General features: G+C 44.7%; 1 protein-coding gene across 1 annotated transcript in view; it reads right to left on the bottom strand.

Annotated features, from left to right (window-relative positions):
- The window catches only part of LRIG1 (leucine rich repeats and immunoglobulin like domains 1), a 90,012-nt gene that overhangs the window by 31,362 nt on the left and 34,615 nt on the right, over nt 1-24,035 (bottom strand). Inside the window, exons 2-4 of the mRNA XM_041425896.1 lie at nt 22,989-23,060; nt 18,138-18,212; nt 318-455 (exon numbers count right to left, since the gene is read on the bottom strand). Coding sequence (XP_041281830.1) covers nt 318-455; nt 18,138-18,212; nt 22,989-23,060 — 285 coding nt within the window. The remainder of the gene's footprint in view (nt 1-317; nt 456-18,137; nt 18,213-22,988; nt 23,061-24,035) is intronic.

Raw genomic sequence — 24,035 nt, 5'->3', positions numbered from 1 at the left:
CTCCACTCTTCTAGATGCACATGGGTTTGCAGATGTAAAGACACCTACATATGAAGGATGCAGGATACCTGAAAGATACCTCTTCTTTAAAACACAATTAATAATAATCTGCATTATTTATAGCTACATCAGAAACCACTCAAAAAATAATTTGACAATAATGACAACGTGCTGCCTTCTAACTCTCCTTTGCACTTAAAATCCTGACAAATAATCCCATACTTCTTACATTCATGACTTTTTTTCTCTAAAGGTTTGAGGCCCTTTTCTCTGCTGTGGTAACTCAACAAGAGCAGTTCCCAACAAGAAGAACTCACAGCTCCTTTATGTGCAGTCCCTGTGGAAAGCAGCCGTTTCGGATTTCCGTGATGTCATTGAAGCTCAGGTCCAACGTTTCCAGGGCAACGTAGGGCTGCAGCTGACTGCCCTCAACGCTGCGGATCCTGTTGTGATGCCTGAAACAGTCAGGAGGAGAAAAAGGGACTGTTGAGCTCTCTTAGAAAAGCAGAAAGAATATCCAAGACTGCAGCAGGCCCCCAGGCTGGCCCCGAGTTTGTACACTCGGAGTTTTGGTGAGTTTTTAACAGCTGTCTGAGGAGAGACCCCTTCCAAGAGAGATTCCCTAATCTCTGCTCCTCTGGCTAGAGCCAGCTCACAGCTATCTGCAGGCTTTCTGACACTTTTTACCTTCTACAGAACTATTGACTCCACTCATCCGTTTTTCTTCCATTTATCTGGGCTCTCCTGCAAGCCTGAACTTCCAAACTGGATTTGTCACATACAGGGCTGTTTCTGAATCCCAAAGGCAAGGCGTGCAGATCAGCGGCTCAGCCAACATGCCAAGGTTTTATCCAGAGAATGTGACTTTCAGAGAAGGAAACAAATAAGTAAACACAAACCCAAGAGAAGTTACATAACATTCTTAACTCCTAAGGATTCTTCTGAAAATTCCCAGCTTTGCACTGTGTTACAATGATCTATAACACACAGAAATAAGAAGCCTTGCAAATGTTCTTGCTGGCATTTCCTTATCTTTTGCTACTTTAGTCCCACTGTAGGATTAGGACAACTCTGCAGTGCCAGTGCCTGCCCAAGCACCAGCTGCAGGATCAGACCCTGAACTGATCACCTGTGTTTGCTGCCTGACCAGGACAGCCTGAGGGATCCAGCCTAAGGTTTTTCTTTAGAGAAAGTCCTACCAACTGCCCTCAGTTTGCTTCCACAGCCACCAAACAGTTAAATACCTTTAGACTTCATCTGTACTCAACAAGGTCTAAGTAAAAATCACCCCCTCACTGAGCCCTTTCCTCTGACTCCTTTCTGGCCTGAGTCAGTAGAGAACAGTAATCAATTAAAAAAATACATTGTGCATTAGTCACAAGAGGCAGAGCACATGCCTGATGTGAATTTAGACCAGTCACTGATATTACTGGCAAGGCTCTGAGTGAGGCACTCCAAACAGAGACACTCACCAGACACTTGGGAACTTGCTGAATAATAAGAGATAGTAAAGAGAGTTCAGACAAGTCCTGTGCCTCAATCCATCCAGACACCTACTGGGTGAGCAGAGGAGGGGAGAGCAGCCAGTGAAAGCACTCCTGAATCAAGTCCCAGCTCCCCTGACAAAGCACCAGCCCTTTAAAACAAAAAAACTGAGGGATGTCTGACACAGCTTTTCAGACACCTACAGCTGTTTAGGAGCCCATCTTCTCCAGCTTCACCCCCACTTCAGGCTCTCAGACAAGCCCCTTTGGAAGAAAACCTCCTCCCTTTGACAGAAAATGCCAGCAGCACATGGCAAGGGACCTGCTCCCCACACTGTGATCTGCTCCTTCACCCTCCTTGTTATTAAAACCAGATTGTTTCACCACAACCTTTGCTGGTGTCCACAACAGGAAGAGTGAAAAATCTGCAGCCCCAGAACAATTTGCTTTTGGGAGACTCGCCCTTTAAACAGCCAGCACATGGCCCTTGCTTAACGCTGGGGAAACAGGCACAGAAACACTACTTTGACTGAAGAGTTTAAATGACAATTAATTCAGTGCAGGCTCAGAAAACACTAAGGACAAATTTTACAGCACTATAGCAGTGTGCTGCTAATACAGTGCTGCAAGGTGTCAAGAAAAATCAAAGGGAAGTCATAATTTACATCTCCAAACTGGTTATTCCATGGTTACCTGCACACAGGTCTCCACAACCACAACTGTTTCAAAGATAATGACGTGGCTGCTATCCAAAAGACCAATATTCATTTATAGCTGTGTATAAAGTCTGAATTTTCACATCCATGCACCTAGTAATACAGTGGTGCACTGAATTTATAGCATAGTGAGATTAAAATACAGGAAAAATCTCCATACCCAGAATTTTGTGACCTCCATTAACTGAACACATGGGCAAGGGGAATTTCTTTCCCCCTAAGACTAGGTTTTGGTGGTTTGATTTTTGGGGTTTTTTTGCCATTAACTTGATTAGCAGAATCACAAGGTTCAGAAATTTTTAATCTTTTCTTCCTCCTCAAGCGAAGAGCACCCATTAAATGTGCATCCTGTGATTCAGGAAAGTACCTCAACACAGACATAACAGACAGCAAGCCACAAGCACATTTTCTGGAGCTCTCCTGAAGCAGAGGCTGCGAGTTCAGCTCTGATCTCATCTAAGCTGTGATGGCTGAGATGAATCTGGCTGTAAATTAACAGGAAATGAAGGCTTGTACAAACGAACGTGGAGAATCTATAAATCACCTGACAATTCCTACACAGGGCAACTAAGTCTGCAAGGGACTGAGAGCACAGAGTGAATTTGGACATGAAATGCTCTTCAGAAGCCAGTGTTTTTTTTTTTTTTTTTTTTTTGCAGTATTAATATTTTTGTGCTTTGGTTGCTCAACATATATCCACTCTGCCCGCCTGCCAGATCTCCCAACCCATCCCAGAAGACAGACTTGAAGAAGGGAGGAAAAGGACAGGAAAGAACTATTTTGTTTGAGCCATGGTTGCAGTTTCCAGGTGACTTCTGTCTGTTCGCCTCTCGCTTTTCATGTGCTGCAGCTGGCAGATGAGATGGATACATTATTTTACACAGGCAGAAAAACTGGCTCCTTTCTCTCCCTCTCCCCCTTTCCTTCAAACATGGGCTGACTCCAAATGTAACTCTCAGCTCCAAACAGCATCCCGGGCCAGTCCCAGCTGGGGAATGTCAGACAGTTTGCTGCAAAGCACTGCACCCTCTCAAAGCACTGCACTTCAAACAAAGCCTGGGACTTTTCCTATACACAGCATGTGATATGAAGGCAACATAGCCCAAACCTTTTACTAGCTTGATTACAATTTATTTTTCATTCTTTTGGTAAGGGCCCAAATGTGATTTAACCCTTACTGTTACTACTTGGATCCTCTCAGCTCTCCCGCCTTTTTCCCCCGTTCATCGCAAGGGACTTTTGCAGAAGAAAAAAAAAAAAGACCAGTGATGTTATGAATTTGCCTCTCCCCTTTATCACTGACTGGAAAAGGGCTGGATTTCTCCCAACCACTTCACACTGGGTTGGCTTCAAATGTGACAGATCAGATTTTAGAAACAATTGCCGAAACCAGGCGTTAAAGCACAAATAATTGGTGCTTGCCCAACCAACACCTCCAGGTATCCTTTCCTCTCCCCACTCCTTAGGTATCACAGCCTGGAAACAGCTTTCCCTGCCTCACTTCAGCCAGTGTTACCTCAAGAGTATACAATGACAGGGCTTCAATGTGAGATTGTGCAATTAGAGCCTGGAGTGGGAGCCAAGTCTCTTGGTTTCTATTCCCAGCTCTGGCACAGACTCATCTGCCTTGGGCAAGTTCCTTAACCCCTCTCTACCTCTGGCTTTCCAGCGTGCATGGAAAAGGACCATCCAGCTAGGGTGATGCAGCCTTTGCTGAGGACTAAAAACCTGGAGCGAGAGCAGCTCAAGCAAAAAAGAAATCATAGGAACTAAGGAGCCCATCCAAGTCCATTTAGGTTTGTTTATGAATATGGGAGGATCTGGCTAAAACAACTCAACTTCCAAGTTCATACCCAACGTCATTCCCAGAGACACCTCATCTGCAGTGAGCGCAGACCTGGAACACCTCTGAGCCAAGCTAAGGTAACTGGCAGTCAGCAGTGCTCACTTCCACACTCTCTGTACCCATGGCACTTGCTCAGGAACTTCTTCACCCTCGGGTCAGCACCAGCTCCAGCCGCAGAGGGAGAGGAGAGCTGGGCGGATCCCACTCCAGCCCCTCAGTTTAACCCAGTTCAACACCCCCAGGTAGCACAGCCCTCAGCCCTTGCACTTGGCACCACCCTTGGACAGAGCCCTTGGGCTTACAGAGATGTGGATCAACCCCAGCCAGCTCCTTGCTGGACCACGGCCGGGAGGAGCCCGTGAGGAAACAAACGCGTGCTCTCCGCTCCTCGGCGCTGAGAAAAACAAGCAGAACGTTCCAGCGAAGCCAAAGCGTGTTTGGGTTTGCTGGGAGTAGGGAGGGAGCTGAAGGGGGTGGCAGGAAAATAACAGGTGGCTCAAAGTCAAAGGCTTGCAGCATTTCCAGGAATCTCAGCTTGTATTTTAGAGGTAAAGTTACACTTTAATCCTGGTGCGTTTCCTCGTTCGAAGCGTCTTTGTGAATATTTATTTGATAAACAGGCTGTGAAACATTTTCCACCAGACCTAATAGGGGAAGAATTCACCTTCCTCTTTGCAGCAAGGAAGGAGAACACCACTCAGTTTAATTTATACCTTAGCTTCAAACTCCTCATGAAATGGATGCAAAGAGCAGCACAAAAACATTCCTTTGTTGTTTGAGCCACATTCACTCTCCCCAGCAGCTGCCCACTCAAAAGCTGACAGCAGAAAATCAAAGAAAGACCCTCAGACAGGAATGCACGAGGAGCTTTGCTTGGGCTGATTTAAATACAATCAGCACAAAACCTCCTGGTTTAGACAAAGCTTGAATTAAGGCTGCCATACTGCTGCAAGTCTGCAGTGTAAATGTTCAGTGTGAAGCGAGGCTAAAGGCAGGCAGAAGTCACATGCCTGGCCTTCATGTAGTGTCAGCTTACAGATCTGGCTGGGCTCACCAGAGAAAAAGGAAAGCTGTAATACAGCAAACCTATTAAACCAGCACCTGTTATAGGCATCAAAAATAAAATCGAGCTTCTAAAGAGGGGCTCTGCACCTCGGCCAGGGCTCTATTAATATGCCAGCACATTTTCAAAATTAGCGTACAAGGGAGATCACAGGACTAGAAAGATTTAAAAAGTTCAGGGTTTGGTTAGTATTTCCATCCTGACAAAGTATCGAAGAAACAAAATGCTGGAGCCAGAAAGAGTTATGGGGTTTGGTACTGAAAGACAAGGCAAGGTTTGGTGTCACACACTGGCTGTGCAAAGAGAGGGAGATCAAAGGCAGCGTAACCAGAGATGGATCACACACACTGTGACTAACACATGCCTGGAACTACCTGCCCTCCTCTTCCTCAGCTCAGAGGAGATGGAGGTCCAGCACTGATCCTTCTAGAAACACTGATGAAGATCAAAGACATAGGTTCCTAAGCTTTCACCTTAAATGATTTGCTATTTAATTTTAGCCTGTCACTCACTACACAAACACAAAAAATTATGGTTTCAGAGTGGAGTGCAATGCCTGAGTAATTTTCCCAACAAGGCAAGAAGGGTAACTGATAATCTGGAAGACGAATTTGTATTTACAACAGCAGCAACATAAATATTCCTGCTTTTCCTGGTCACCTTCTTATATTCAATAACCAAAGATCTCCTAAGTGATTTTTATTAACATATGGAAAGAAGGAGGGGGGAAAAACGTCATTGGGACCTGCACATCAGCTTTGACTCAAAGTTCAAACAATTTATCAGTGTAGAACTTCTTACATGGTTTTAACATTTTACTCACAAATTTTACTTCCTTTCAGAAAACTTTTTCTTCTCTACTGTAACTCATGAAATATCTGCCTTGGAGTACAGTGAAGCCATCTCTGCAGTTGAACATGAGGTAAACATGCAGGTGACATGCTGGAAGTCTGTGTCACACCATTCTCTAGTTCTTCACATGAGATCTTCCCAGAAAAATTGAACTGCCTCATGTTCATGAGCCCTCACACTTCCCAAGTGCTCTGGAAAGCCCCACTAGCTGTCTGACACTTTGCCCTGTCATATCAGCCTTTCCAGAAGAATCCATGAGGCACAAGATTTTGCACTGTCACAAGAACGTGTATTTTTATCCAACACAAAAGCTGTATTTGCTTATGGGAACTGCCCCACTGTCCTTTCAGAGCAAGGCTGCCTGGGTTGCTGTTTGGACAGGAAGCAAGGATACATGGAAGCAGCCCCCACTTTTCTCAGATGCTCTGAATCACTCCTTCCCTGAGGAATCCTGGCAGATTCCCAGGCTGTCACAGATACAGCTCTGTTTGTTCAGGTGCTGGCTGCACACACAACAAGAGCAGAGCAGTGGCAAGCCAGGCAGCCACCGCATTTTAGGGTCAGCGACACAAAACAAACCAACCCAACAAACCAAAAAAACACCATCTCCCAAAAAGCCCAAAACAACAACAAAAAAAACCAAACCCCAAACCACTGAAAAAAAAAAGCTACTTGTGTAATTTTTACAGGTATCTAAACTTTCCTTTAAAGGTTTATATGCTCTACTTAAGACTGTAAGTCAGGATCTTCCCTCTCCCTAGCACTCCTTCAGGAAAAGGTCTAAGATGAAGCAAACAAAATCTATGACCATTTTACACTGTTTTTCACTTAAAATCATATAAAGGAATAATGCATTAAACAAGCTGACAGAGCTATTCCAACTATACCTAACTACAGCAGAAAATTTGATGTATTCATCTGCTGTACATCAGCTTCAAACCAGATATATTCCAGGGGGCTTTTATTTATCAGGTCATGTTCTCACCCTGTTTTATGGTTTAGGATGGAGTAGCATGAAGCAAACTACCCCCAGCTACACACAGCTGGGACAAGACAGGGGGGTTTAAAAACAATCTGGATTTTGGGGGATTTTGTGAAGATAGAAGGGGTGGAGAAAAATGCAACCTTTCACAGAGAAGTAAGTGACTGTGCCTCTGTTCCAGGTCACAGATGTTTGGAGGCAGAAATCAGTCTGGGAGACAAGATTTGCTAATTCACCCCCTTTAGACCCGGGAGCAGCTGCCACCTGCAGAGGGCTGTGCTATGAACTCTACTCCCACAAGCAAACTCTTACTCACACAAATAGTTCCCCTGCAGTCAACAGGACTGTTCATGTGAGCCCAGTGTGACCCAGGGGCTATGTTTTCACTGTCTGTTATTAAAGGCTACTCTGTGGCCACTCACGGGACCAAGCTCATCTGCCTCTCCCATTGATGGACTGCAAGCACTGACCTGCTGCACTCCCAGTGGCCTCAGAGCACCCTCGTGCCCGGGGTACCCAACCATGGGCAGATGTTATCCTGCTGCCAGGCACACTCCCACAGCTCCTTCATAAGGCAGCCACATGGATAAGAGGAGGGGATCAAGCATTCTCTTTAGAATCTTTCCTAGCAGCTGGACATAAGCAAAGGCCTGGATCTGACAAACAATCTTTAATGGGTTTTGTTGGGTTAAGTATGAACTGCATCAAGGAAAGCTCTTCTCCTGTTGTAACCAAAACCACCACATACCCACTGAGATACATATTCTCTTTGAACATTTCTGAACCAGCACTGTTTATGTAAGCTTTCTGACTTCTTACATGACCTTACACTGTGTGCTAGATCCACTGAGGTAAGTCATGTCATTTTTCTCTCCCTCACACACTTTGATCTCCATTTCCTTTCACTGGACTTTGACTTGCCACCATATGATTTTGGATATTTTTTGCAAGATACAACTTCCTAAGCCTTCAGCATTCCATTCCATTAAGAGAACAAAATGTGTGGGACAGGCAGGATTAGAATTTAGTCATCTTTAAAACAGAGGCTGTCTTATCTCTTCAGCAGATTACACAACCTGCTGTGACATCAAAGCAAATAAAGATTCCTGAAGACAAGATAGTCTGTGTTATGGGCACAGTCCCCCCATCAGCAACTGGGTGGTTCTAAGAGGACCAGCTCCCTTCTGGTTACACTGGATGCTTCATCAAGATTGTGCTCTGCAGCAGCTTTTAAAATTATGTATTCACAGGGGGCACAGATCCATTAAACAGGCTGTGCAAAGCATCTCTCATTGTCTGGCACAGCTTCTCTGTAACCAGCCTCCCTGAACTTTTATGAACTTGACCCCAAACCATCTCAGAGATGATCTGCAGGGCCCTGAGCACACCCCTCAGTGGAGGATGCACCTGCAAGGGCTGGGGCCAGGTATCTTCAGCAGGGGCTGCCCTACCTGTGATGCAGTTTGGCCAAAGGCACAAGGGAGGGACAGATCCCTAAGCCACTGAACACCCTCACTGCTGGTATTGAAAGGGGCAGTCTGCAAGCACTCAGAGCTCTATGAGCCTTTCACTCCCTCCTCCAGCTCTCTGTCCACGCCACTGCTCCTGTCACTTCTCACATTCCCTGACCTCCATCTGGAGCAAGCACTGAGAAAGGCTGCAAAGGAGAGGAGCGGCTCTTCTGAGTACTGAACTCTGCTAAGGAGGAGAATTGTCCCATGGGAATAGAAGGAAGAGAGTCATATAAGGTAAATGGCAGTTTTCACACAAGAATGCAGGAAACCACAGGGCTCTGCACCAGCTGTCTGAACGGGGTCGTGGCACTCAGCAGAGCCTCTTTGAAGGAAGGGCTGCATCAGTATTTGAAAGGGGTCATTCAGTTGCTGGCAGATGACAGTCAGGTCAGTGTTTCCATGCTCTACATCTCATATCTTTGGTCTGCTACTCTGTTGCTCTGCCACTGGCTTTTCCTCTTGTGCTTCTCCGTCAAGGGCTTTCTTCTGCCACTGATACATGCCAGCCAAACTCAATTTTCTATCACAAATTAAATGCATAAGCAACTCTTTGAAGCCAAGAAAGAGGCTAGCTTCACCCCAGCAGTTTGCTGCTCTGAGGAGTTCCTGCTCTCCACAGCCCCACACCTGTCCATGGCCCATTTCAGGGCTGCTGCCCAGGCCCCCCACCTTATCACTGCCTCAAAGATGAGTCAGGTCTGTGATAAGGAAGAACAGAAACCCAAAAATCAGATCCAGCCCAGATGTCAACTGAACCAGCACAGAGCAGGGGCTGGAGCACAGACAGCAGCTTCCTTTCATTTCATTGAATGCAAGTTTTGTGCTTCTAATCAACAAGGATGGCATTTCCATTTGAAAGCCAAGAAGATCCAAAAGCACAGGGCATGGAGGCACTTTCATCCTTAAATCCTGATACTGATTTTAGTTTCTCTTTGTGTAATACATGATCAAAGTAAGTAAGATCCACCGCAGCCTAGAGAGCGCATGTGTTTTGTGGGTGGTTTTGTTTTGCTTTTGTCTCTCCACGGGAGTGAGGAGGGGAAAATAACACAAGGGGAGAAGCAATTCAAGTGCAAACCAAATGCAATGGCTCTGCCCATGATGCTGCAATTTTCATCCAAATTTTAACTGCAAACAGACTTCTTGATAGCATGGAGTGTCTGTGTCTCTAAGCCATAATGTGACACAGGGGCTTTTTCCACCTTTGACAGGAGCACAATGAAAACAGGAGGATTTAACTACATGGATGATAAGGGAGGTTAAGAAAGGACAACACACTTAAATACATCTTCCACACCATCAAACTCTCAGTGTCATGGAACTTGCAGCAGAAGCTGCTAAAAGACCTGCCTCTTGAGAGAGGCAGCATTTGAAGAAATACATTTTTGACTGGCCAGTCAAACTCCTGTTAACACTTGAGAGATGTAGATAGGCTGGCGTCCTGTCTGCTCCAACATGACACACACTTGTGCTCTGTTGAAAGGGCTTATCTGTCTTGTCAGCAAGGTCACAGGAACAGAGATTGCCTCTGGGCAGACTTCACTGAGCTCTGCTCGGCTCACACTGCTCTGCCTGCAAGAAGGAATAGCTCCCATGTGGAAAAGCAGTGGTCAAGTTAGCAAAGAAAAGAGCTGCTCTTCACAAGAACAGGCACCCTGTTGCTAATAAAGCTCATCAAGTAGGAAGTGTAGCTTTGGGAAATCCCAGAACAAGGCGTCAAAACATCCAGGGAGGAGAGGAAATCTGGGTTTTAGAGTAGAACTGCCTCTGTGCTAAGCCAGGCTGGTGTAAAACAGGCTGTTCAAGCTTCCCTGGTAAAGATCTTGTAAAGTCAAGTGCAAGCATTCACCACCACTTAGCCAGTAAGTTCTTCAAGCTTCTATAGTAAGGCCATTTACATCTTCAATTCCTCCTATTTTGAAAAACATGACTGCTTTCTCAAGGAAACCACCTTGATGGCAAAAATATCTGGGTAAAATCACCAAAAAATGTTCCTTTTCCAGGGCATCTGAGGGATTACAGAAAGTCCAATCCCTTGGCCTGATTGCTCATGCTAATCACCACCCTGTTCAGCAGCTGCTTGCACAAAGTGTGTGATCTGCAGTAGATCTGCAGATCTACTGGACAGGAAACAATATTTAAGTCTAAAATCCATGAGCCATTTATAGATTCTTTTGTCATCAACTCTTAATTCTACCTCTCCCCAACTCATTTTATCTGCCCAGATCTGACCACTAACACAGTTGTCTTTTCACTCAGACAGCCTTGCACTCCAATTTCATTTTCCAGCTACCTTTGCTATTTTCCCTGATGTGCAATTGAACATTAAATGGTTTGACAGGCAGAACATGTACTCACCCAACCACTTATTCCCAATCAATATTCACGTGGAATTCCTGTTAACAAGCAGGAGTTATGCACACAAACGTGAGGGAGCGTGGCCTCTCAAGTGATCACTTCATCTGAAGGTGTGACAGATCACTTTCTCATCCATCTTACCCAGCAATCACATTTTCCATGCTGCACACCCCCAGCAGGGCTGCTTTTGCAAGATAATCACTATTGACATGATCTCTATTGTTCACTTCTGCAATTAATTGGGGAATTTGACATGGGTGAAAAAAAAAGAGAAAATCCAGTACATAGCTGGCTTGTATTCAGTTAGAAATGGACTTTCAGCAGACTTTTTTGCTAATCTCTTCTAAGCTTAACCTGGAAGGATGACATTCAAGTGAACATTTTCTTCACCCTACACTATTCCTAATGGTGTCAGTGTTTTATACCACCCAACTTAAACCCCACAATTCTACCCCCACCCCTGTTCTTACTCCTCTCTGGGATCTATTTCGTGCTCTGAGCAAGCACCACTGTCTACAGCCAGGATAACTGCAACTAACTGCTCAGTCTCAGTAGGGATGTGGGAACACATACTGAGAGCTTCTTTATATTGTGCAATTTTGTTAAAAAGCTGAATTGGCTAAGCTTTCAGAGAGGAACACAGAGAATTTTACCCCAAAATAATTCAACTTGCTTTTACTGTAGCTTCAACTTGACTTTTACTCGCCTCTGAGCAAACTTAATTGCCACTGCCAGCAGTTTTTAGGCAGGAAACTCCAATATCCTAAAAAAACTTTCAACTCAGCAAGTTATTTATATTTGAAACCTGCTTGGTCTGTGAAGATTAACAAAGGAAATGCTTTTGTAGACATGTGCTTTATTTGCCATATGCCATTAAATGAGACAGTCAATCCACCACAGATATTAATAGGAGCAATTTTGGGCTATTCTAAGGCTCAAATATGAAGCTATTTTTCATACTGACCTTAACAGAAGATCATGGTTGCAGATGACCCTAACAACTGATCTAGGCTTGATCTACAGAGGGACAGAACTTGGAAGCCACTTTGTGCATTGTACATAAAACATGCACCTGCCCTTGGAGATGCTTTCCATCCAGGAGTTCCAGCTGCCCTGAGGCAGATGGAGGAAGCAGATCCACCCAAAAGGGAATTTCTTTGGGATATAATGAATATGTGGGTCATGCACAAAAAGATCCTCTTCCAGTATTCCAACTCCTAACCTTGTGTTCTGTCCCACAAGACCATTGGTGCCCTCTCCTCCCTCCAGACACAGACTAACCCAGCATGGCCTGCAAAGCAGCACACAAATGCCAGAGCAGGTCTGGCCTAGCTCAAAGCAATTCTCTGCTCACAGAAGAAGCTGCCACGGCTGCACAAAATGCTTGTTATTAAATACATAATAGAGCAGCCTCCAGGGGTAACTGGTATTTCATGAGCTGCCACCAACTTTCACTATCTTTATCCTCTGGCCAATTTTTACACTCCACTGTATGTGCCCAGATTACTTTCTGATGCTCTTTTGTTGAGTCTGATAACTGTGTGCTTTACTGCTGTTGCTTTTCTAGAAGAAACGATTACTCATTTCCCTGGAATAGCCTCAGATCCTTTGCCATTTCCATGCACTCATGCTATATCTAAAAGCTCAAAGAGGACATGCAAATGATTAGAACAGTTCCAACAGCCCAAAAGAAAAGTCAAAACAGCATCTCTTCTGGTGCTTGGGAGTACATGATTAATGAGAGTTTCCTCCACTGGGAAAGGCTCCTGCAGTCTTTGGCCTCAAAAACTTGGAGACTTTACACACCAGAGCCTTAATATGAACTCTGAGCATAACAAACTTCAGAGGTGAGTTTCAGAATATCTTATGCCTGTACATTGCTGCACACTGAACAGCCTGTCAGCATTCTTTTAATTTTCCCTTTCCATATTAACGTATTTCACATCTAAACCCAGAAGCTCAGTAGTGTAACTCTCAGAAAGCAACTCTCTCCATCTGCAAGGGGAATTGCCTAAGCAGACACTGGAGAACTGGCCCCTGCAGACATTCCACCTCATAGGTGATGCAAGCAGGGGCTGGGGGCGAATCTGCTCCCACTTATCTATCTACACCACTGTGCCTTAGTTCCCAGAGAAAGTTTCCTCTGGGCCAATAATGAGGAAGAGTGGAAGGCAGAGTGGTTTTCTGAGCTGCCCAAGGCACGTCCTGCACACAAGCAGAGGCTGCTGACTTCAACCAGACCCCGCGCACGGCTGCCTCTGAGTCATCTGGATTTTGTGCTTATGAGCACAAAACCTCTTGCTGCGACCCAGATGGAATTAACAGAGTAGTCTCCTTATTTCTAATTGTTAGATCATCCCTTTTTAACTCCAGCAAAGATGACTTGCAGATTAAACCCCTTGGGGGTCAAGGCAGTTGTTCTGTTTGTACAGCAATTAGCACAGCAGGATCCCAGGCCACAAATGGCCTCCAAGACTACGTCTGTACTGTCTGTTAGCTCAAACCTCAATCCTCCTGCAAGCCAAACTTCCCAGCTCTCAACACGCCTACACACAGAGGTTTTTACTCTGGCCTAGCCAGGAACACAAAGTGAGCTCACACCTCGTGTAGAGACCAGCTCAGGCTTGAGCTGTGCTCTACGAGCGGCACAGATGGAGCAGCTCTGAGCCCTTCCCTCTAACAGGGTCACCCTGAGAGGCTGCCATGGACAGAGCTGCAGCTGCAGTCCTGATGCTCTACAGACTCTGCAAACATCTTAACTAGAACAGCAAAGATGAAGTGAAGTCACAGATCTCAATCCCACCTCTACAGCTCCCGGGAAGTCTTGCAGAAAGGAAGGTGTATTTGTGAGATCCCACTCAGAGCAGCAGAGCACAGGCTGCTTGCATTGTTTCAGCTCGCAAAGCAAGAACCTTTGTCTTGGGTGGAAGCAAAACAGTAGCTCAAAGAATCCAATGGACCACATGGGCTTTCAGATGGGTTTTCTCTGCAAACCCCATCTGACAATACAAGTGAAGCAGGGCAAACAGCACTAAAGCAAGCCTTCACTGTGGAGGAATGAGACAACAGCTCAATAGCGTGATCCTGATTATGCCACATTATGGTCTTCCAAGACCAGCCAACTTTAATCTAGTACAAAGGTCTAATGAGAGTCAAAGAAAAATCAAAGTTAGACAAGCAACAAGGGTCACAATTTTAACAATGTGGCTAATTTAACCAGAAGTATAAAGAAATCCCCAGCACTTAAGAGCAAAAGCTCTACAAGAAACCATGCAACTCAAATGGAAGAGACTGGCTGAAGTCTTTGACCTGTCTTACCTGACATCCAGCTGGAATAGCACTGAGTATCCTCCTTTCCATGAGGATCATGCTGCCCCAACCAGCATCTGAGCTCATCAGCCCTTTTCCAAGCAGTCCTAGCATGTTCCCTGCCACTCCCAGTTTCCAATTCCCCACATATTTAGTTTTCATATTTCACATGATATATTTTGCCTGGGGCACAGCAGATCACTTACCCTTCTCCTATTAGCTCTCTGTTTAATTACAGTTTAATGTGAATTGATTTTTACATTAATGAGTCTGTAAAGAAGATTGATTTTCTTCAAGAGACTTTTCTGCTCAGTTTGGCAGCAGAGTAGTCCTATTGATTTGCCTTCTCCAGTAAATACACTGCAGTGTCACTGCATCTTCTTGTGAATCAGCTAATCCTATTTCACACTCTTTTGCTCCAAAAATCCCTATTCTGAGTTCCTTGTTATCTGTGCTTATTCAGACCAAGACGATGGGGCCAAAGCATCTCAAACAGCTCTGCCTGTTGCTAACACACAGCTGACTGCTGTGGGTCACTGTCCCCTTTGTTCCTAAATGGCTGAAGGCTTAAAAGACATACAGTGAAAGAAATGAAAGTTATTTTTAAGTGTTTAATCTGTTAACTTCCTTAATTCCCGGCCAGCTAAGGATGTGGCAGAGCGTGGTCTGTTTACCAGGCTTGCTCTAGAGGTCTGGTTAGCACTCTCCACTGAGCCCTACAGCTGCCCAGCAGCCTATGGCAGAGGATGCTGACTGAATCAGGCCTGGAGCCAGGGCAGAGGACAAGGATTCACCTCCATCATCTGTCCAAATGCCCCAAAACCCCTCCAGGGTGCAGTTACTCATGTGCAGGTAGATGCAGCAGCAGTGAAGACAGACCCCAGAGTAAGGGCTGAGCTTGTGGCTGCTCAGGGATTTGTAGGAAACCCATAATAACAGACCAGAGCAGGGCTGATTGCAGCTCCTTTAACCTGGCAGGCCTAAGAGTTCTTCCATGCAAATCAGTGAGGAAGCTGGATATAAACCGACTAAGTTCTGCAAATAAATGGTTTCTTCCATTATCCCTTTCCCCACCAGATCAGGTAACACGGTCTCCTCGAGAGTCTTCAGAGTTAACACACTGTAGCTGCACTGGGATGGGAAATCCTCAGCCAAGAGCATGTCAGTGAAAACATCCTGCCATCAACTCCCAAATGTCTAAGTCTAGGAACTGTAACTAAATTACAAATGCTGTGGGAATTTCAGGCAAGGTTCTCCTCTCAGCTATTCCGATGTAATTTCGGAATGAATCCAGATTCGGGCTCTCCCCCTCCCAGCTGAATTTCCTGGCTTTTGTTTGCACTAACAGATGTTTGCATTTAATGTCTGTCTTTATTTGGTAACCCGTACATAGATTATTTTTCCCTTCTGTTCTATTAAAAGCCTTATCAAGTCCCTTATGTTTGCTCTTGCTGAAATGAACGACTTTGGCAATATTTTCAACATGCAAGGCAAACAAACTGATTCTTCGAGGAATAACTGCACCAAACTCCATGGCAGTATATCAGGACAAAGCATTTTTGATACATATGTTATGTCTGCATCCATCTGCAGCCTGGGACATCCAAAGGCTTGCAGAAAGCTTTGAGAATTCTCTCTTCAACAGATTCTCACATATATACTTAACTGGCCTTTGGTCCTCACACGTGTGGGGTCAGGGAAGTTCTGGGTGATGGAGACAGGTACAGAAAACCCAAAAGCAGGGAATGCAAAGCAAAGTTCATTTTTAAAAAAAAATTTTAAAAGCAAAACCCAAAAAAACCTCCACACAACCACCAAACTTTATGGGAAATCTGAGTTGGGCAGTATTGCTTCCCCCAGCCCTAAAGGAGAAAAAGTGTTTTCTCCTGTTTAGGAAGAGTAGGAGATGAAATAACTCATTCAAAAGAGATGTTTTGAGTGACAAATATACAAGCCTTGCTTTTATAATACATTAACAGTCCTTTGGAAATACTTAACCACATGCAATATACAAAACCTACTTCAGAGGTTTGTGAGGTAAACACACTTCACACATTTCTAAACACTGGGGAAAAAAAAAAGGAAATGTATTTATTTTTCTTTAGCATTAAGAATACACTGTAACACTATACACTTAAACATAAACCAGTTTCTCAGTACACAAGTCTTCATTATGAGTCTTCACCCTGGGTTTGGTTTGGCAGGCACCCCAATTATTACTTCACAGATTGGAAGGCCAGAAGAAACCAGTATGACCATATAATCTGATTCCTTACATCACACAAGGCTGAACAACTTTACCCACCGATTTGCCTATCAAGCCCATTAACCTGGGGTTGAACTAAAGGCCCATCTTTTAGGAAGCCAACCAATTGATTACAGACTCCCAAAGATGGAGAAAACTTCACTTCCTCAGCAAATGATTCCAATGTGAGTCAGCAACATCGATTGGAGCAGGTACTTTAAAACATCTTTCAGGTTATTTTTGTCTCTGATAAAAATTAAAAGGAAATGCAAGGGGGAAAAGTGGCACTCTCTAATACAAGCTAAACAAAGAGACCCTTCTTGCAGAAGTATGACAGCAGTATTACGAATCCTGCTATCAGAGTTATTTATGTGCAGCAGCTGAGGAGAGCAATTCAGATTTCTGGAAAGTGATACTAAGCAGGTTTGTTCAGAATACCATCCTTTTATCATTTGGCTTTGTAGCTTCTCCTTCCTTCTGCACCACTCTGAAATTTCAGATGAGCCGTAAATCTACTGCCTTCCAGAAGCCATTATTCCCCCTTTCCAAACTGCTCATTTCATTTCAGGAATGAAAAATCCAAAGCTCCAGCAATTTGGGTCTTTGCCAATGGCTAAATTAATAGCAAAAATAACAACAGGGGCTTGTGGAACTCAGAGCATTTATAGACTTCATGAGAAAGAGAAGCCGATCTGGGGGGCCTAAAACTATATCCCTGGATGGCAAATTCTATGCAAGCTTTCCATCCATAAATCAGATTTCTGGAGGTCTTTTTCAAACTCTGGTGCACAGCACACGTGTGGCAGCACAGTAAGTCAGCAGATAAAGACTGCCTCAGAGTTAAGTCAGAGCCTTTTGAGCAAGAGAGGCCAATCAGCTGGTGGTGTGGTCACAGGCATTTTCCACCACAAGAAGCACCAAATCCATGGAGAGCCCAGATACCTGCCTGCAGGTGTACTGCAGGGCCATGCAGGCTGGAAGCCACCACCTGAACTGCTCCAGCATTTTGCTGGAGTCCCTATTAGCCACAAAGAATTCCCAGGAATCTGGGAGGTATCATGCATACCTCAGCAAAATTCCTTCTCAGTGCAAGTACAAGCAGACACATGCAAGAAATCATTTTAGAAGTCCACACTCTTTAGATACTAAATAGTTTGATATATTAATATTTTATTCCCTTGAGCAGCACCATCAACCCAAGATCCTTGGGGGCCAATACAAAAGAGTTCTCACGTGTCTGATGCTTCTGTGGTCATCTGAACTACCAAAGTTCTGCAGACCATGCTTTACAATCACTGCTCTCTCAAAAGAAAGTGTTAAAAAGAAGTTGAAAAAAATAATAAAAACAGGTCTGGAATGAGTTCCCTAAAAGATTAAGATATGAATAGTCTCTGGCTTTAAGAGGAAAGAAATGATCAGAACAGTGCCAAGGAAAAAAAGAACAATAAAGAAAATGTAAAATTTAATAGCACAAGTATGACCTAAAGGTTGAAACCCAAAGGCAGAGGAGAAAAAAAGTTTTATTCAACCTGTGGAATTTACTGTCATAAGTTACCACTGATCATAAGCATAACGCACAACCTCACACAAATCACACTCCAGATGATGTTTCTTCATTAAGGTTAATTAATTCTTAAATTTCTTAAGAAGCCAAAACCCAAAATCTAGAGTCAGCAGGAATGAGTGTGACACCCACGAAACCCTCCCCAGAAGCAGCTAAACCCTCCCCAGAGAGAGCCCAGAGCCAGAGGAGGGGACAGTGACTTACAGGTGGAGGGAGCGGACACTGGAAGCAGCAGATCCCAGCGAGGGAATGGCACTCAGCTCGTTGTGGTCCAGCCTCCTGCAAGAAACAGAAATTGAGGGTTGAAGGCAAGCAGCCTGTGCCCAGGAATACAGGAGGAGAAGGGGAGGGCTGGCACTGAGGCAGAAGCCTCCATCTAAAGGGGTTTTTCTCTGATGGCCACACCTTACTCTTTAATACACCACTGGTTCCACCATATGTCCTTTACAAGCTTTTTCCCCCACTGCCATCCACTTTAGGCACTGCCTAAGTGCCAGGCAGGAAAGCATTGTGCCACAGCCCTCTCGTGGCCTGTGTTACAAATTTGCCTGAGTGAGAAATAAACAAGCTGTGCTTTCACAATACATTAACAGTCCTTTGGAAGTACTTAACCACATGCAACATACAAAACCTACTTCAGAGGTTTCTGCTTCACAGCCCTCCACTAGCCAGTGTTTCCAGAGTCAAACCTGAGGCAGGAGGATTTTGCACCTCAAGGCCATGTGTGCCATGGCTCAGGACAGGAATTTAACCCTTCCCCAAGCAGCAGGCCCTGCTCACACCAGGTCAGGGCCTGGGGGCACAACCTCATGGCATCCTCTCCACAGCAGGCCCAGCTCTGGAAATCCCAGAGGGATTTCCTCACAAAGGCAGCAGAAATGTCACCAGGCACAGCAATGTCACCAGGCACAGGGCCCTGCTCCAGGCAGCTGGGGAGCACACAGAGTGCCTGGTTAATGGCACCACAGGCCATCAGCTCCTGCAGCCACCAGCACAGACACGTCCCCTGCCAGGGCCCAATGCTTCAAGTGCTTTTCTGACTGAAAACAGATCCTTGCCATGTGACTGGCTCTTCCTTGCTTTAAAGAGCCCTTGTTTGTACGGTGAATTAGTCAATTAATTACTGTAACAGTCGCTCGTCTGGCTGCTTGAAAATTACCTAATTTCTCAGTCTCCTTGCCCACTCCCCCCTGTCGCCGCAGTGATCACAGCCAAGCCCTGGCCAGGCTCCCTAGGACCCCCAAAGCCCCCCTGCTCCCACCACTGCTGCTCCAGGCACAGCCTCTGGGTCACCGTGGGCCTTCCAAGTGCTCCCCTTCTGCAGAGGATCCTGGCAAGGTCACAATTTGGGTGCAAAGCACAGCATCCCAGAGCCACACAGCTGAGGGTTGCTAAGTCACAGGCATGAGTAGGGGCAAACTTAAATTATGATGGCTTTTTTTTTTTCCCCCTCTTCTTTCCTTTTAACACTATTTTTGGCAGGTGGGAGAGGGCAGTGGCACATTTATCCCAGAACTTCCCTTTTGGCTCCTCTGAGAGGAGGCAAGATATTTGATTTCACGAGGAGTTCCAAGCACTGCTGGGATAAAAGCTTTCCTCTGCCTCTGACATTATACCCATGCCTTAAAATGTAAGGGAAAAAAGCCAGATGCATTGCAATTCAGCAAGGAGCTCCACTCTGCAACTAAAAGCTCACTGTTGCTCATATTACAACATGGTCTAGAGCTTCCAAAGGTACAAAGCAAGCTGGAAAGAGCATTAAAATGCTTATTTGAGCATGTTTTCATTAACATTTAACTAAGCATCTTGTGGAGAAGAAGGAGCCTGGGTCAGCTCTGGTTAAGCAGCTCTGACACCAACCAGCATCTAACAACTGGTCAAACCCTCCTCTGACATAAGTGTGATATTCATATATCAGCCTCCTGTCATGTCAGGAATCAGTCAGAAGTGGTTCTCCCACCTCATTTTCTCTCTTGGCTCACAGGCACCATTTGCTGACACAGAGGAGACAGCCAAGCCCTGTATTTGCCTGGGATTTCCCACTCATCTTCCCCTTTTCCCTATGTAAAGGAATTGAAAAATAAAAAATAAAAAAGGAGGGGGAAAAAAACCCTCAAAACAGACCAGCTGGGCTCAACAAGTTTAAAAACTTTCAGTCTCCTTCCCCAGCCCTCACCTTTGACGACACAAACGCTCTGGATGCTGAGGCAGAGGAGGAGGGGGGGCCACCCATATAAAATATTTACAGTCCAGTTGCCAGGCTGGTGTCAAGCTGAAATGGAGCCTGCTCAAAAATAGCACAGCTCTCCAGAGCTTTCAGTGAAAGGCACTTTAGAAAAGAAAAGGTGAGTTGTTTGGAGTGGAATTTTAGCGTAGTTACTACTTTCTTTGCTACCAATGGCCCTGGAAAGCCTGAGAGCCATGAAACCATCCGTTTGGTGGATTCCATGATCCATGTGACCTGAGGAAACCCCAGAAACCCCACAGCAGCACCCTCCATCCATCCATCCATCCATCCATGGAATGAGAATGGATTGACACCAGGGGATTGTCACCAGATGAAGGCACCAAAAGGGATGAGGGAAAGATCAAGTGTCCTGAAGGAAAGTAATGTCCCAGTCCAGCCCCTAGCCTGAGCCTCAAGCACTTATTTCAGAGCAAGTGGGATCACAGGGTTTTGAATCACTTTGAGCCATTAAATCTCATCCTACACAGACTTAAAACTTTTCTAAAAGCCTCTCATAAATGCCACCAAAACAAAGCACACAAACAACTGCCTAAACTCAGGGAGAAGTGTAGGGTAAATTCTGCTCTGACTTTATCAGAATCTCAATAAAGCAAAGCAGAGCATCGAAGATAAGGGATGAAGTTTAAATCTTTTGGTCTGCAGATATTTTCTTTAAATCAAGGGAAAACAAAATGTTTTCAAAATATACCACACTAATTACTCACATGGAGAGACACACACAGAGTTTTAAGCCTTGTGTAATGCTCAGGAACCACAGACAGCATGTTTGAAGCATCATGGGAGGTTCAGGTCTTATCAATGCATCTATTATTTGGGGCAATCTCTTTCCCTGAGGGTGCCTTGGTTTGCCCAGCACAGCATGCACAGAGAAACACTGACTTGCTCTCGAGACGTGCCACAGCATGATGCTTATTTCATGAATGTTTGTCAAGTGCTTAAAAAAAAAACCCGCAGAAAGAAGATGCTCTGGCAATATAGATGTGGTTCTCCTTGTGAAATGAAGTTTATTTCAGTGGTCTGTGGTTTAGCTGTTATTCAAAAGCAACCAAGATTAGTAGATAGGGCTTTTAATAGAGCTTGTCCCTCAGACTTCCCAGAGCCTGCCTTCCAGGCTCTGCTCCAGACCTCTGCCTCCCCTCCAGCCTCCCATTTCTGACTGCTCCCTTTCCCTCCTACCCACTCTTCTGCTCTCTCCCTATTCCCTAACCCTGTCTTTCTGACACAGCAAGCAGCTCTTATCTACCCATTACATTGTGGCTGCATCACTTATCTCCCCAGAAACCCTGACACCTTTTTACAGCATGTAACTGTTCAGTGCAGGCCCTGTCCTGCTCTTACACACATGCACAGTACTTTGTTCAAGGGAATTCCCTACCTGGGGAATCAGAAGCCACACACATTTCTAACCCCATGCTCCCTGAAGTCACACACCTTCAGGCACTCCCATGAATAAAAGCCATTGCTAAGCCACAGTCATGTTAGGATAATTCTAAAGTCTCACAGAATCAGGGCTTCAATTCTCTTCTTTAAGCACAGAGCAATTTAAGGCTTTCCACAGTGAAAAGAGAAGTTGAGGAAACAGATCCTGCAGGCAGTGTTCTGCCGACCCACATCACTTTCTCTCTAAAGATCACACAGAGCTGATTTCAGAGCACTGCAGTCACTTCTGACAGACATTCCTCACTTACTCATGATTCCCAGCAAGTCCCTACTGTTCATGTAAACAGAGGAGCCAGGGGCAATCAGGCCACGAGAGGGATGCTACATTAATCTCCACAGTCCAATCCAGCAGGCATCAGTCAGAGAAAATTCCACTTTTTGCCTATTTAAGAATCACAGGATCTGGCCCCTCCTTGAGTCCCAGAACCAACACTTAATGAAAACAGACAGAGGACAAGAGAAAATGCTTGATAGAGCACAGTATTGTTTCTGAAAGGAAATGTTTTTTCAGTTTCCCATGAGGCACCAGTAGCTCTTCAAACAGAGCCCAAACCTCAAGTATGCCAGCGATTCACCAGGCAAACACGAGCTCATTACCTCAGCCCACCGCCTGCAATCTAGTCACTTTTGGTTTTTAAACCCCAAAATCACAGCTCCAGGAATCGCTGTGAAGGGCTGACAGTGCAGCCCCTCTCTGAGTGAAACTGCTGAGCCTTCACAGAGACCAGGAGCTTGGAAAATCTGCAGTTCAGTGAAATAGGTTTGTTTTACCAGCAAGGAGGGTCTGGCACAGCCACTCAGACCTTCACCAGCTCCTCTGTTCCCCACCAGAGCAGAAGACAGCTCTGCTGGTTTAGCCTCTTCTAGCAAGACTTCCAACAGAGTTTGTTCTGGTTCCAAAAGCAGCACAAATGTCTGAGAGAGGAGGAGGCACAGTTAAGTGCTTTGTTATCCACTACACTACACCTTTGTTTCCTGGGAGATTTGGGCTAGGTTGGCATCAGGTATCACAATCCAGGCTGCTGTGCCTTGCTTCAGGGTTATGCTTTCAGCAAGGAGCTTTGTGTGTGTGTTCAGGTGTGCTAAACTGCTGCCTCCAAGCATTGCACAACACCGAGGGAGGAAAACTCCAGTGATTTCCAATAACAGCTCTGCTGTTTTAATTGGGTTGTTGTGTTCTGCTCATTGATTAGTTTAAAAAAAACAGCCCAGATACAATACAGAGGGGAAAAAACTCCACACCAAGTCAGACCTGCTCATTCAACTTAGCTAAAGGAGGTACTGTCTTAGGAAACGAGATATAATTTCCTCAGAGCCCACAAGCAGCCCTGGCAAAATACAATTAAAACCTTTGAAGGAATACTTACACTTCCTGCAGGTTCGACAGCTCTGCAAAGACAGAAGGATCAATCTCTGCCAACTTGTTGTAGCTCAGGTTTCTGTTAAAATAAAAGACAGTGGGATCAGCAAAATACACTCACCCTGCTCAGCAAAACAGTCATCTTAATTATTCTGGATTGCACTGGGAAGGCTTGGGGTTTGTTCTTTTTTAAAAGAGAACTTAAAACAGCACTTTTCTGCTGAATACATGAGTGTATTCACTAATACATTAGTTACACGACAAAAATCTTATCTAGCTCTCCCCAGTCTTCTTCCTCTTTTGCATTAGATTAGTGTGGTTTTAATTTGTCTTCATATTACACAATTGCATTTATTATTCTACTATTGATTATTTCCAACCACAAAACTAATCACAGATGAATAGCATGTTTCCTGACAAATTAAAGTCTGAACTGAAACAATCAACAAACCTTCCACTAAATATTTTATAGCTATATTCACACAGGGTATTTTTTATACCACTGTGTGTTACACACAAAATACACATATTTTGTGTATTTTACACGTAACATTTTACACATGTTTACACTTACTATGTGTAAACATATTTTTTCTAATATTTTTTCTACTTGTCTAATATTATTAAAATATTTTTCTACATTTTCTAACAAGATGATATAATTAGTCTATCACTACATGGGTTTTTTTTAATCAGTGAATACAGCTTTCAAGCCACATAGTAGTACACACTTTGCTCCTCAACAATCCCAGCCAACACTTTCCAACTATCCAACAGCCCAAACCTAAACCTAAATCATATTCTAGCACCGATGGATGACAAATGGGTTGTGCTGTATTATCTGAAAGCAGCTGGTGGGAGAGCAGATCTGCCTCACAGGACATCCCTGATTGGAAACACATCCAGAGCTCAACATGCTGCAGGAAGGAACACACTGGAAGGATTGCTAGGGGCGGCAAACAGGCAAAATAATGCAAATTATTATCTTGCCAACTCCAAGAGCTTTGCCATGCTCTGCTGTAGCATCACACAGTTCCCTCCAAGACATGCACCC

Source organism: Onychostruthus taczanowskii, unplaced genomic scaffold (genome assembly GCF_017590055.1).
Source record: "Onychostruthus taczanowskii isolate IOZ18803 unplaced genomic scaffold, ASM1759005v1 scaffold9, whole genome shotgun sequence".
NCBI lineage: Eukaryota > Metazoa > Chordata > Aves > Passeriformes > Passeridae > Onychostruthus > Onychostruthus taczanowskii.
Note: the sequence above shows the minus strand (reverse complement) of the source record. Positions and strands in the feature narration are given on the sequence as shown.